The sequence below is a fragment of the Mus caroli genome, chromosome 18 (genome assembly GCF_900094665.2).
Source record: "Mus caroli chromosome 18, CAROLI_EIJ_v1.1, whole genome shotgun sequence".
NCBI lineage: Eukaryota > Metazoa > Chordata > Mammalia > Rodentia > Muridae > Mus > Mus caroli.
Genome location: NC_034587.1, coordinates 37,691,360 through 37,707,084, shown reverse-complemented (window position 1 = coordinate 37,707,084; position 15,725 = coordinate 37,691,360). Strand labels below are relative to the sequence as shown.

At 40.4% G+C, this 15,725-nt stretch overlaps 1 protein-coding gene across 2 annotated transcripts in view; it reads right to left on the bottom strand.

The window, feature by feature from the left end:
* Nucleotides 1-5,520: 5,520 nt before the first annotated feature.
* The window catches only part of Kctd16 (potassium channel tetramerization domain containing 16), a 267,120-nt gene continuing 256,915 nt past the window's right edge, over nucleotides 5,521-15,725 (bottom strand). Inside the window, exons 1-2 of one of the 2 annotated variants that reach the window (XR_003835436.1) lie at nucleotides 13,500-13,608; nucleotides 5,976-6,036 (exon numbers count right to left, since the gene is read on the bottom strand). Coding sequence is in view for 1 of the 2 variants with exons in the window: in XM_021150780.2 (XP_021006439.1) it covers nucleotides 5,585-6,036 (452 nt within the window). In the remaining variant the exon portion in view is untranslated. Of the gene's footprint in view, nucleotides 6,037-13,499; nucleotides 13,609-15,725 lie in introns of those variants that run through there. The other variant, XM_021150780.2, reaches the window with a different exon arrangement.

Here is a 15,725-nt window from a genome sequence, read left to right as displayed (position 1 = left end):
ATGGAACTCTGTGTGTGTGTGTGTGTGTGTGTATTTATGTTAACAAAATAATCTTAGGTAGCTGATCGAGTCCACCAATTTCATTAGTTTTTCCTTGCTTCCTTTTGTATTTATTTCAAAATCCATCGATGCTTATGACAAGTTAGTTTTTCTACTACTTATACCCTGGGGCCATTTTTTTTTTAATCTAACCAATAATTCTTCAGGTATATGCTAGGTCAACTGGGGGAATCATATAACCTTCTAGCCTTGGTGTGTGTGTGTGTGTGTGTGTGTGTGAAGAGAGACAAAGACATAGACAGAGATTATGGCATGGTCATTTCGTCAGGAGACAGACTGGGAAAAATTATAGCACATCACTTTCTTTGGGTTCTTAAAATTGGGCTATCACCATTTTAAATTTCCCCTGTCCTTTCTCTTATGCTTATTCTTAACATGTGTTTTTGTTTTACACTTACGATTAATGCTATGGTTCAGAATCTCCATTGTCCACAGCTGAATTTACTCACTATTCCACATTGGTGCGGGTGGTATCTGTACATCACCAATGGAACCATCTTTGGGGCAACATATTCATTAAACTGTGGATTGGGTTCTCACTCCTCTGACCCAGACTGAGCAAGGAAATGAACAGCTGGACCTGAGAAAAACGATTACTTTCCTTCCCTGTTGGGTATCATTAGAATAGAACTCACTCTGAGATGTTCCCTCTCCACTTGGGGTAAAGCTAAAATGAGAAAGGCTTTCTGATTGAGGAATGGGGGCCCAAGGGGTATAGAATAAGGCTATAATGATGTGATGTTGGCTTTTAAACGCCAAAAGAGGGCACAAACACTGACTTTTTTGGGAAGACGACTTTGGTTGGAAGGCAGGTGAAATGATGAAGAGAGTTTGAAAATGTATTGTACCTTAGCACCAGAATGTGAGTCTGTGAACCTTTCTAAGACAGTGAACGGTATGTCCTCTGAGCACATGCTGACTTCCCCTTAGTGTCCCAATAGCAACTTCTCCAAGTAGGGTCCTTGGACCATCAAATGATTAAAGGTACTACATCAAAATGCAGATTCCTTGGCCCTGCTTCAAGTTTTATGAATCTGATTTTTGAACTCAGTGTAAGGGAATCTCCTTTTCAGAAAGAGCCACAAATTAATTTAGTGCATGTCTGATGTCTAGAGCTTCCCTAACTTTTTCAGCAGTGGTCATTGGAGGGAAAAAAAATCCCCTTTCCAATACCCATAGCAAAATGAGAAGAATAAACGTTTCAAAACAAACACTGTGGCTGAATCACAAGGCTGTGGATACTAAAAGGCATAGGGAACTGGAACCATTTTATATGGAACCAGAATGATGGGGGCAATTATAAGTCAAACTCATTCGAGCATGTTTTATTTCCTCTAATTTCTTTGCAGCTATCCGTCATTATACAGTTCCTTATCAATGGCATCTAACTCCATTGATGCTCCAGATACATACTGCTTATTCTGATTCTTTCTCTAGTGAATCATTTTGAGACTATAAGAGAAAATAAATAAATAAATTGGAACAGTGGGCCATCAAGATTGTAAGATGCTAACAATACCAAGACATTAAAGAGAGAAATGGCCCATGTTAGGACCTATAACTCTGCATGCAAATTGGCAAAAACATACATCTGCCAAAAAGTCATCAGGGGGAAAATAATTCCCTGCATTTTTCCTTAGAAAGTTATTATGCCAAGTAGAGCTCACAAAGAATTTATCCTATGAGTTCACAGAAAATGTCTTATTAATTCTAGCAAAGGTCAAACATAAGACCAACATTACTCAAATTTCAGGACAATGTATCCAGTGGTTGAGAATGCCAAAAACCTGTCTTTTCTGGGTTAGTCTACTATAGACAACAAATGGAGAGATTCAAGTGATTAGCAAAGTAATGTTATGAGAATCAAATTTTGACTTCCATTGTAGGAACTGTAGTGGAGTAATTTTTAAAACTGTTCTAGCAGTCTACCCCTATTTTTCCCCCACATCCCTTGGAACACATTCTTCTCTGCAATGTAAAAAGCACACTCAGAGCCGTGGAGAGTCTACGGAAAGAAACGTAACCCAGAAGCATATGCAGGGAAGGCTAAGAGAATGAAGAATGGGCAGGCATCGGCCATGTGTGGAAAATGATGCTTCTGAATCAGACAAGACCAACGGATACATGGGTGGCTCCACTCGGGCCCTCTGTTAATCAAGTGTTTCTCTACCATGAGTTAGCTGAAATAGACATTCCACTATGGAACCATGTGTGTCATTCCATTCTTCCTCCATTTTAAAAACTCATCACTCATGCATCTCCCTGGAAGACTGATATGCGTCACACCTGGGAGTACCTCACAGCACATTTTGGAAGCCATCTCACTGGGTCCCTCACTACTATCCATCAGTGCCTTGTTTCTTTCTGAGCGGTGGAAGAGAATAATTATGTAAATGAAGTAATTATTATTTTCCTTTTCCCACTGCTGTTTGCCATACAATACAACTCAATAGTGGGTTGGAGGACTTTATAAATATGTCCATGTTAGGAATGTGCCTCTGACTTCAGGAGATTCATATCCGTTTAAGGGGTGACCACCCTAACTTCTGTGGATTTAGCCTTACAGGATTCTCAGAAGGCAGCCCAAACTAAGGCTCTTTATGTGTCGGGTTTCAGTAGGATACTTCTGTTAACAGTTTTATTTTCCTTTTAGCATAGATAGCATAGTACTGGATAGAATAGTACTACCTAGCACTATTCATTCCTTGATATCAACAATGTACAGCCCGTCAAAACCCACAATAAGAACTGAACTTGATGTAATACTGTGCTGCCCATGACCGAGGTTAAGGCTCTGAAGCCAGGGATAGCAGAGTGTTTTGTTTTCATGGCTCACTTAGCCAAAGATCATTTTCAGTGTGGTGATGACTACAGGGAGCATGCTGGATGACTCCACTCCAAAAGGGACCTAACCCTTGAAATCCCTGGTGCCTTCTCAAAGCCTTCTACTGACCCAGGCTATATTCCTGAACATGCCAATACTCCCATCAATGAATACCATGTCTTTTCTCTTTCTGTTTAAACTTTTTACCATGGGGCAGATGCCACTTTACAAGTAGCCCAAAAGGAAAGTGATAATGTTGTTTCTTTAACAGATTTCTACTGCTAAGCTTGCTCATCATGGGTTCAAAGAGTACCTGTGAAGGGAAAGAAAAAGGCATAACAACAAAGTCTGCAGGACAATGAATGCTACAATTCTTTTGGGTGCAGCACTGATTTCCTATTTGAAGACTCTAGTAGAAGCTGTGGGTCAATGGCAGACTAATTCTTGAGTGTCTCCATACCATTAGGATTAGGGTTAAAATTTTAAAACCTGGGGATTTTGGCCAATTTATTCAAATCTCATATTCTCTGGCAGCCCTTTAAGTGATTCAGTCAATGATCAACAATTCACATCCAGCTTCTTGACCCATTAAGATCCATGATGCTTCACAATATCTTCCATAATAACTATGATAGTATTTTTGATGTACCATCAAGACACATTGAGAGGAGAAAGATGCATTAATAGGATTTACACACAAAGCTATCTATCAACTATCTGCTAAACTATTAATACGCAAAAGAACACTTTCACAAAGGATAATTTTCCTGGCCACTCAGCACCTCAAGGAAACATTCTTTTTCACTTAAATAGAATTTTAAACTTCACTTGAAGCATCAGGACAAGAAAATATTGCCTTACCCTATTACCCACCTGTGTAATCAAGAATTATAAAAAATTCAGAAAGACAATCGTATACTAATGGGCACCAATAAATCAAGGAGGAGATTCTTAAATAATAAATGTGCCCCAGTGAAAGTTTTCAGAGAGAAGAAACTGATCATTAGATTTTTCTTCTATAAAGACATTGTTTGATTGCCTTTATTACTTTTGTTAACCATACACACATTCAAACAATGACACATGCGCACACGTGTGTGCACGCACATGCAAACACACACACACACACACACAAAAACCAAAAAAAAGATAGGAGTTCTTGGCACACACTAGTGATAAATCATCTTTTCAGTTACCACTGGGATGTATGAGGAATGCTGAAGATTAAAAGTTGTCTTTGGACATTCTTTTAGCACAGTGAACAAAAGAACTACTGGAAGATTAATAGAAGACAGAATCACATGGATAGACAGTGTTAACAGTTTCTTTTGGATGGTATCTACACAGGTCAGGAATATTTTTTTAAAGTTTAAAAAAATCAAATTAGTAACTTTTATGTTCCAGCCACCCACTTGGGTCATTACAAACACTGTAGAAATTATACAACTAAACCGTAGTAGGGCCACAGCCAAACTCCAGGATTCCAAAGTTATCCAAACCTGGCTACAAGCAAGCAACAGTAAACAGATGTAGTATAAAGTTTGTATGAGAAATTTAGACATATGTTGGGGCACAAATCCTCTAAAACAAGCAAACGGAAGGCTGGATGCATTTTCAATTATTGGGTGTTGTTCGTAGCTTCACAACCCATAGGGAGGCAGAGAATTTGCCTGGATTATATCAAAGGCCTCGTTAATAAAATGTGGGCAAGTTTAAAACTCTGAGTCAGCTAGAGAATGGTGATTGTTCTAATTAGAACAGAGAAGGCTGAGTGTGAGATCTTTCAACACTCTGTTTGTGGATATGACTGTTTGCTTGTCTGTTAAACACAAACAGGGTTAGACTAGCCCATCTCACCAGCTCCTAATGTAGGGAAAGAACACAATAAATCAAAGGAGCCTGAGGGTATTTATTTCAAAATAAGAAAGAGAATTTGTTGATGATGGGGGCCTATTCAGCTTTAGAAAGTGCTGCCAAGGGAGGCTGGGAAATCTGCCCAGGAGGGTTTTAATAAATAGGCAGAGGCTTCGTTGTCTGAAGTGCTCTTGTAGGGGCAGCTGATAGTAAGGTGTTAGCCCTCTGCTGTCCAGGCCCTAGGTCGTGTGCATTCTTTGTGCATATATACAGACATATACTGTGCTTGTGTCAGAAACGCTCATGCATACAAAGTCAATAGAACCTGGCACATAGAGATTTTAGTGAAAAATCATACAAATTTGCCATTCTCCCCTCACCCCATAAACAAACAAAAGGAAAGGGAAAAGGATAATTTCTTAACATATGCCACCAGGTTATATTTCCTTCAACTGTTCATTCTTGGTCAAGGGGAGGAGGCAGAAAAATGAGAGTAAATAAAACAAAACAAAACAAAACAAAAAAAAACTGGTTTGGGATCAATGATTCCCAAAGCCTGTGAGCTACTCACACGTAGCTGGTTCTTGTTGTATCTTAAGATTCTCAGTACATTGGACCAAGTAAATAAAAGACAAAAGACAACTGTAAGAGCTCGCTTCTGGTTCCACATTTAGAAAGAAATCTACCCTGTGGATTTACACGTTAAGGTGAGCTAGGCAAAGTAGGCAGTAGTACATCAATGGACATTGTGATCTAACAAATGTGGACCATTAGTTGTTATTTTTAACATATGTCTTCCTTTGGGGAGGTTTATTTCAAAGTGGCGACTACCTGCAGCCCTCCCCCCTATAGATGATACTTCCGTAAAAGTTCAGACTGCCAAGGATGTTTTCGCTCAGGGAACCGATCTGGAATTTTTATCTTCAGGAAATCCTGGATACATTTCTCCAGCTCTTCCTCGATGGAGAGCTTTTCCTTCGCAGCTTTCTTTTTGCTGCTTATGTTCGACTCCCTGGAGCCTGAAGTCAGAGTCCGGAGCAGATCACTTTTCCGCCTCATCTCTGACTGTTGGATCAGCTGCACCGGGCCTTTCTTGATGGGCCGGTCCAGAGTCTGGATGTTGCTCTGGCGTGTTACAGGCCCACAGATCACCGTCTCCTGGGGAGAGCTGGCCTCTGACTGGCTGTCACAGCTGGAAGTGGAGAGGTCATTGCAGGAGGTGCCGCTCTCTCCTTTGTCTCCCTTGCCATTCTTGCAGCAGCAGTCACAATGAGAGGAGGACCACCGGGAAGGCTCACCTGCAAGACAAACACTTATGTCAGAAACTCAAGAGTGATGAAGCTGCAGAACGCACTAGTACTCAGGGAACACAGGTGATTCACAACACCAACAGCCACAAGCTAAGGCATCCATTACTTAATAGCAGACTGTGCAATATGGTATCATGTGTACCTACCCTACCGCCACTGGCCCAGGCAGAAATGCCCAGGTAGCCCGTTTATCAACTCAGGCACCTGACAGACCCAGAGTTTTATGACTTCAGTTCTATCAGCAGTAAGACCAAGATAATAAATTTCTTATTACCTGGAGTCTTAGGGGTGATTTAGTTGAGATAAGCAGAATGGAGTGGGTGGTATAGAGTAATCTCAGAAAATGCTTGCCAATTTTACATGGGTAACATTAAGCCCTCATCTAAAGCTTTGTCTCCTAGCAATCAGGGACTCAGAGGAGACTCTGTATAAGGAAAATGCAGTGGTCAATGAAGAGGACTCTGGACAGCCCCTGCATCTCGTTGGTCTTCCGCCATCCTGTGAGCACAGCAGCTCCTCTTATCACTTACGCATGGAAACACTCAGAACCATATAGCTTAACAAACGTACCATAGTTTGAATAGTCTTTTCACAGAACAGCTGGGCTTTGAATACAGATGTCCCAAGTATTATAACTGCTTCCTAAATAATTTACCTGTCTATAAATTTCTTAATTCTCAAAATATCTATTTACGTGTGAATTTCCCTAAAATCCCTGTTCATCCCTCCTAAAAATGTTTGCCTCCCAACAGGTACAGCTAAACCTTTTAAGTACCTTAAATATTACATATAACTCCCTTATGTTTCCCAACAGCTACTAAACCACCATCTTCCTAACATAGACATGGTGAAGTGTTCATTGTTGTAGTTCTAATGCATCACCCAAGGGATAGCACAGAAACTCAACAGCACGCAACATCTAATGACTGTAAAGAACCTGGATCGAACCATACCTGAAGCTAGTTTCTTCAATTATATTATCCATTACATTCCCTTTCTTATTTAAGCCAATGAGAGACTTTCTGTACCTATTGCCTAAGTCTTGACTCTTAAAATTAAGTTCTGCAATTTGCAAGCAGAGCAATATTTTTAGGTACATAGTTGGTGACTCCATAAATTTTGACAAATCCACAATCATGACATCAAAGAACATTAAGTTATGACCCCTAGTCTTCTGGTCTCTGAACATCCCAGGCCCCTGATCATATATTAGAGACTGGGTATTTCAATTCACCCACTTCACTGATGCCATAAAAAATATGGAGGCTTATGATATTATGATAATAGAAATACAATGAAACATTTTATATTCTATATATTTATATTATTTTTTTTAAAACATCCACTTTTGATTTCACTGTGTCTTATTCTCATAAAGAATAGGCATCATTATAAAAAAAACTAGTTTCTTGCCATTTCTAATATGGTCGAAGTAGAAATGAAACTATTTAAAAAGTCACCCCTTGACTTCTTCTGGAATGTCTATATTTTAAATGTATACATGATTTTTGCACATGACAACTTGTCAAATTTTTTCCAGGGGAAGTAAAACTATTTTTCTGTAAATCACAAGCCCAGAATACCTATCTCTTCCCCACTCATTCAAGTCACTTTCTACCCCAGGGCTGAGTGATCATTATACTTACATATCCATTAAATTAAATCAACAATCCAATTAGCCAAAAGCAATCATAATAGCAGCGATGCTAAAGCTATTCTCAGTTATTGCAAATAAATATCTTTTGTGCAACAGTGAAACTATTCAACATGAACCAGCCAGTGCCTGAAAATATCAGCAAGGATAAAGGCTTTTGGTCTGACAGGGGAAATTGAGAGGAGTATTTGTCACCTCCAGTCAGCAGAACCAGCCTCAGCTGCCTGAAAACAGGGTCATTCTTGTGCTAATAGGACTCAAAGAAGGTTGATTCCAATAAACTGGACTACATAAAAGTAACCACATCAGATCAGAGTTCATCTAACTTGGTCCATGGGAGAATGTTTAGAAATTAAATTTAATATTGAGAAAAAGAGGAAAGATAGGGAAAGGAAATGCAGAAAGGGTGTGGGTGTGAATGCATATTTTTCTGGAACATACTTATCTATTACCCTTAAGACAAGGTAACAAAACACTTTAGCCATAAGGCCTGATTAGACAATAAAAATGTATGTTCTAGCCCAGGAATTCTCTTTCCCAAAGAAGTCCCTCCAGTTACCAGATTCCAAAGGAACTTTGAGTCTTCTTAAAAGCCTTTTAACATCACCCAAACCCATATCTGATGGATCCCAGAGTACTCATGTGCAATCTTGCACTGCAGGGGAAGCCAGGGACCTGGCACTACTACAGCCTCCCAAAGCTGCTGGGAACATCATGCATTTAAGTGCCATCTGGGATTCTCCAGCCTCCAGGAAAACGGGAGTGTTACCTTCCATTTGTTCTGGTCACTATCACTCTTAAAAAAAAAAAAAAAAAAAAATGGACAACCTAATTTTAATGCATCTTGTCACAGTACTACGCATCTCAATATTTCAAAAGGACATTAAATATTTTAGGATTTGGGCAAGATAATTCATAAAATAGCTACTAAAGTCTATATGTTATTTCAAGATCCTGGAAGAAGGTGGGATTGATGCAGCTCAGATAGAGCCAATATGAAATTTAGAAATTAAACACAGAAGTTCACTGTCTTCTTGGAAGCACTCAAACTACCTTTTTCCCCCAAACCATAGCTGAAGCAAGGGTATGAAATTGAGATAGAGGGAGCTGCAAGCACGGGGCTCTCCGCCATGGCACTCCTGAGGCATGCTCACAAAAATTAAGAAGTCATGAAAGATCTATCAAAGGTCAGTTCTGTAAGGTAATGTGTTCTGAGATCTTCCTAATTTTAGGGAACAAAAGTGCACCAAATACCCTGGTGCTTCAAACTAAATATGTTCACTTCTAATTTGTGAGGTTTCAATACTGGTTAGAGTCTTTTCCCTGAGCAAGAAAGTGGGTTCCAATTGATTGGACAGATGCGGAGAGAAAATAATTCCATTCAAAGAGAAGTCTAACTTAATAATATTAAAAAGAAGAGCACTCATTACCCTTTGGAGATTTACTAATTAATTGTTGGACCTAACGTTTGATAACACTTTGTTTTTTTAATAAGCTATTTCTGAAAATGAGGACTTCGGTGACAATTTTGATGTCTGGCACATAATGGAACTTTGATAAATGTCTTATGAATGAACAAATGTGCTAAAAACGCACATGCAGATATTTCAAGTTGAAAACATAGCAGAAAAGATCGTAGGCCCCAGTATCAGGCACCACAATTTGACAGCTCTGGGTTTTTTGGATAATTTATTTGAGATCTCTGAGAGTCATCTGAAAAATAAATAAACTAATGGTTCTTTTGACAGATTTTCCAAGAAAATTGAATGAAATCAGAGATGTAAAGAATGTCTCAGTCTGTAGTACAAAACACTCCATTCATTTATATATTTTGGCTATAGTGCAAGCCAGACCCCAATCTGCATAAACACTCCAACTAGAAATTTGACTGATAAGATAATGATTCTTCTACACATGTACTGTACAATCAATATTTACTGATGGCTCAAGTATTTCGTTAGGAAGAACACTCCAGATATAGCTGGACACAGTAGGAAAATATTCATTGAATATCTGGTAATGCTTCCTTGGCATTGGAGTGGAGAGTAACCATAAAAACAGAGAGCATCTGGCAGATAGCATGTGACCAGGGATATCTCTGGAAAGGAGTGTTCCAATGCAGGGACTTAAAAGTTAACAAGTAGATGAGTCCTCTAGTATAAAATTATACTTGAACTATTTAAAAGCAGGACAGGAAAACATTTGTATTTTCAATTAAACGCAGGGAATGTGGGAAAATCAGTTTTCTCAATGTCTACATCCAAATATTTGAGCATTTTACACCTTGGTAACATTAAGAACCAATCAGGGAGATGGTACGACTGAGATCTCCCAGCTCCCATGGAGCCCCCTCGGTGCCCAATTCTTATTGGTAAGAAGCAAGAGAGGAAAGACTACAAAATATGCCTCCTCCATGAAAAATTCAAGGCCAGCTGAGTGAGGCATGACTTAGCAAACTCACAAAGTGCTTATGCATTTTTAACGGAGGCATCTCTGTAATCTAGCCACACTTCAAACTCTCCACCTGCTAATGGCTGTGAGTACAATGCCGTACATTACAGAGGCAGCTGGGAGAGTTGGTGGTCCATGACTCTTCCATCAATGATGTAGGAGCCTGCCAGTCTGGGTGAGAGGTGGCCAGATTTAATTTATCAAGGCTGCTAAAAGACACTCTTGGTTTCACAGTTGAAAAGTCAATAATGAGCAAATTGATATTTTTTTCTAATCCCTCTCACCTCTGAAAATATATTGAATAGTAGAGATTAGGAATAGGCAGGTTGTGCAAGGTTCCAGGCCAAAAAAAAAAAAAAAAAAAAAAAAAGAGTCTTTAAGCTTGACAATCATTATTTTTTGCATAGGCCTTTCCACTCAAGGGCATTTGGTGTTATGTAGGCCCAGCTGGGATGTCTATTTAACAGGTCATATATATGAGCAAGAAAAGATAATTAAGCCATCCACACATCAGCCAAGAAAGCAGACACTCCACCAGTAACCTTAACAAGGAGAAGTCAATAAAAGATGACCAGACACAGAGCGGCAGGATAAAAGTGACACTTGACAGGATGGTGAGAAAGATAGGGGGCCACAACTACTGGCCTTATATCTGCAAGCACATATAGAAGAGTATGCAAATGCAAGGCCTAAAAACTTAAAAGGGGCATCTGCTGGAGGAGGGTCCAGATGTTCAAGGAAAGACTGTTGCACTGCTGGTGGAGGCCTGGCAGAAGACCTGACAGAGGACCTAACAGAGATACATGACCTAACGGCTCAAGGGCAAAGCAAAGCCAGATGTAGCTTGAAGCAAACTAAGGGGTCCTTCCCAGTTGCATGTCTCCGGCTTTCCTTCAGTGTCTCCTACTGACAAAATCTGACATGAAGACAACTAAGAGCATCAGTGGGCAATTGTTTACAGTGTAGCAATCCTGAATCTCTACCTTGGCATCACAAAGTGTAGCACAGAAAGGCACATTTGGAACAGTGAGAGTGCCTTTATAACCAGCACGGGGATGCTCTGGGAGATGAAAATGGATGAAAGACCCCTGTTGGCCAGTTATCATCTAATACGCAGAAGAGTTAGGACATGGCAATAAAAGAAAGCTGTTGTCTCTCTTCAGCTCCTGCCCTCTGTCCCCTTGTTTTACTTTAGGGTTTTCCAATTGTTCTCCCCTTACCTGCAACACACACTCTTCTGTTCTACACCTACTAAGCTCATATCATATCACATCACATCACATCACATCACATCACATCACATCACATCACATCACATTACATCATATCATCACAAGCTCCGCTGAAATAGAGCTTCACAACATGAATTCACCTAATTCCCCGGCACAATTTAAGCTCACCCTAATCTCTAGTGCCTGGCTTTATAACATCGTATATGTAGAATCTTGCCATTCTGTCTGTTTCTCTGTTCCTCATAGTCCCCCTTTGTGTGTGTGTGTGTGTGTGTGTGTGTGTGTGTGTACATGCACAATGTATACGTGTATTCTTCCAGGTATTGATTTAATGACTAGGCTGTGAGCTATATCAATGCCGTTCTGAATTCTACACTACACACCACACTAATACACACAAGTCAGGCTGTGATGATGTGCTGGTGTGTAGTAGTAGATGCTCAGTAAATGTCTACACACAGGACAAATGAATTCAACAGAAAACTGGTGGTTTATATATAAGGTATAAGGTATAGTTTAGAGATTTGTGTGTATGTGTATATGTGTGTGTGTATGTGTGTGTGTGTGTGTGTGTAACAATAACCAAAGGCCTTTGACTTATGAAGTGTTGGGAACTAAAAAAGGGGGGCCCTGGGGAAGAGGGGGAAGGAGAAGCCCACACCCCACCAGAGTTTTACCTATTCTCTGGTCTGTCAGGCATGGGAGAGCTGCCATACACTTTCCACTCAGCCCTGGGTGGGCATTCAAGCCTCTGACCCACTCTTCAGGGGTGGCCAAGGGGCAGCCCTACCTGGGAACCCTGGAGCTACTTTGCTAAATCCACCAGAGTTATAGAGAGTTGGATGAGGGAAGAGGTTCCCAACACTGATGAGAGTGAGTGCAGCAAATCTTGACTGGAGCACAGGAAGGCCTTCTAACAGGAGATTAGAAATGGCCTTTGATCCCAGCACTTGGGAGGCAGAGGCAGGTGGATTTCTGAGTTCGAGGCCAGCCTGGTCTACAAAGTGAGTTCCAGGACAGCCAGGGCTATACAGAGAAACCCTGTCTCGGAAACAAAACAGAAACGGCTCATTAGGAGAAAGCCTGTCCCATCCTCCAAGGGCAGTGCACTTGATGAGCAGTGACATTATATGGTTTTAGAGCTTTATTATAGAAAGGCAGGGGGAAAGAGAGAAGGTGGGGGGGGGAGGAAGGCTAGAGAGAAAGAGAGTAAGAGGGAGAGAGGAGAAGAGAGGAGAGAGGGGGTGAGAGTGAGGGGTAAGAGAAGAGCAGTGAGAAGTAAGAGAGCAAGGTGGGGTTGAACAGCCCCTTTTATGGTCTTTACTGTTGCTGGATAACTGGGAAGGAGTTTAGCCTGAAGATCAGAAGTTTGGGCCATTGCCTATGTGACTTCTAGCCATGCTTCTCTTGTGGAGGCTGTGGGGGGTGGTAACTTAGGCAGGGGCCAGAGTTCCAGGAGCATAAGGGAACACCTACCGTGTCATGAAGGTGAATTATGACCTCGGGGTTCAGACCTCAGATCAACTGGAGACCAGCCTGTAGCCCAATGCCCCACAGTGAAGGTCATTAGAAGAGGTACTATCAGGAGACATCATATGTAATCATGATAAAAAGTGGTTGGCTTGATGGAGATCAAATACCATGGCCTATCCAACAAGGTCAAAGTGCCCGATTTGTGTATGACTGTGTGTTTAATTTAACCATCATGCATAATCACTTAATATAAAAAACACTGCAGTATTAGAGAACTTACACAGAAATCAACTTTCGTAGCCATTCTATCTATGGCCTGTCCTGACATAACTTACCTAATTGATAATGTTCAGACACGGTTTTCTACCTCAGGTTTGGAACCTGTTAGGTTTTAGAGCAATGCAGTAATTTGAGAAAAGCTGGTAACCCTGAATTTGGATTCCCTGATCGAGTGCCTTGCTCTTTTAAGCAGCTTGTGATAACACAATTATTCTACTTTCAAGGACTCTTTGCTCTTTGATTGCCTTCGCCCTCATTTCATTTTAGCTTCCCTCTCCCCGCCTTTTCTTTTAGCTAAGGTCATACTTGATAACTCTAACCCCCAAAGTTATTATTCACACAAAATTTTGACCCATACCAACCTTTTTCCTAACATCCTCCACTCATCCTAGAGATTTGCTTCCATGCTTTTCTTCAACATTTTTTTTTGTGAACTAGAACATATCACCTGTGACCCAGCAAATGGCTTAATCAATACCTAGTCCAGAAAGAGAGGATTCATGGCCCTGGTGTGAATAGAGTTCCATGACATTATGACCACAGTGGGTGATGCAGGCCCAGTGTGTGAGTCAGCCTAGGTGGATGGATCTGAGCCCTCACTGGGACTGTTCTGCTGCAACATATGGGTCATAAATGCTGTATTCTGTGGGAGGTTGCCAAACTGGGAAAAAATGAGTCCAATAGCCATCTTTCTACACCAGCTGGGGAAGACATTTAGGGAGCAGAGAGCCAAGGGAGACAGGAAAAGCTGAGAAAGAGAGAGAAACATCCCAACACTTAGAATTTCAATTCGGCCCCAGGGACAGATTTATAATTTTATAGGCCTGAAAATTCTCTTTTTGCTTGATCTAGTAATTTCTGAAGCTTATAACAAGATTCTTGAATGCTCTATCAAACTCATATTAGTATACTTAATATCTATTAACTTTATCTATTTTATCACCCGAACATGTGCGTGCACACACAATCTCATTGCTAATGATTCAGAAGGTGAGAGATACTACTATTGCAAAGTGTCTTGACAATGAGTTGTTTCTCCTCTGGGTGGGATCTTGTTTACCTCATTATCCCTAACAAATCTGAATAACATTGAGAGCAACCAACTAAATCTGCATCACCATCTGTTTGCAAAGGAACTGTAGTCATGAACAAGGTCACAGCTACCCCTTCAAATCAATAAATAATAAAGAAATGTATCATCATCATCATCTAAAAATAAGTGATTGAGGACTCCATATGTGTCAGTTATTGAGCTCAACAGTTGCCATAATTTAGCTTTCATAGTAAGCCATTAAGTGATGCTAGTTTTCTTTGCACTTCATGAAGAAGAATGCAGCTTAAAGTAAAAGTTAACCCAATCTATACTTTTTAGCTTGAGAAATGGCGAGCGTTCAAACCAAATATTTTTAAAATACAATCTCTATGTGTGGTCTCTCTGTCTCCCCCCCCCACACACACACACACATACACACACATAAATTCTGCAAGATATATTTGTGTCAACAGGCTGAAAGGGTTAAGCTGTTGTCTCCCATGTTCATCCTAGCAATTGTACCTTCAACAATGGGCCTAAAACATACCTAACTTAGAATAACTTGAAAAGCCCCCCCCCCATGGTCTTATGTCTTTCATGCTTATATTTGTGTAAGAAATTTAAGCTCCTTCCTCTAGGTCACTTGAAATATTGGTACAGGACTACCTTAAACATAAATTATATTGGTCCCCTTGCTGATGTGTGGGGTAGATCATATTCTATCTCATGTATTGTCTTACTGAGGTTGCTCTGGTCACAAGCAATAGTGTTTGAAGTGTTCACTTATTAGTTCATGAAAAAGCCCTTTGTGACATAATAAAGAGATGATATTTGCTAATGCTGCTCAATAAATATTAGACAGCCAAGCACTACATGATATCTTCTTAAGATGGCGCATAAGACAATAGCACAATCATTTTGTGGACAAACGCAGACCTAAACTTCTGTTGTTTCTCATGTTTGAAAGAGTTAGCTTATGTTAGAGCTAGAGAACCCATGGATCTTCTGAGCAACACAGATAAAATAGAAGAACTGTCACAAAACATGCATGAGTCACACATCACTCTGAAGGAAGTCATCACTAAGTGGAGAACCTTGAGAGCAGGAGATTCTCTCATGAGAAGTCCAACAAGGAGAACATTCAGAGCTCAGATAGCCACAGAAATAGTTCAGGGTCAGCATCCCAAAAAGATGGGTAAGGACCTAAAGAGCACTGTGGGTATCTGCCTGGAGCCTAGAGAACGACCTGGGGCAACAGGCTCAGAGACAAGTTTGGTGTAGAACCCAGATTTAAACCATACCATAGATACCACAGGGGTGATGTGACCTGGGGACAAAATGTAGATAAATCAAATCCAAATGGAGAGTATTTTCCATTCAAATAGTCTACCTCCTGAATGGAAAAGAAAAAGAGAATAATGTTCTCTAGAAGAAACTGTTGTTCCTTATAGTGAAGATAACTGTACACAACTGAGTAATTTGAAAAATAATTATTTTAGTGGGACTGTATACCGGATGGAAAGAAGGAAGGAAGGAGAGACAGAGAGGGGGGGGG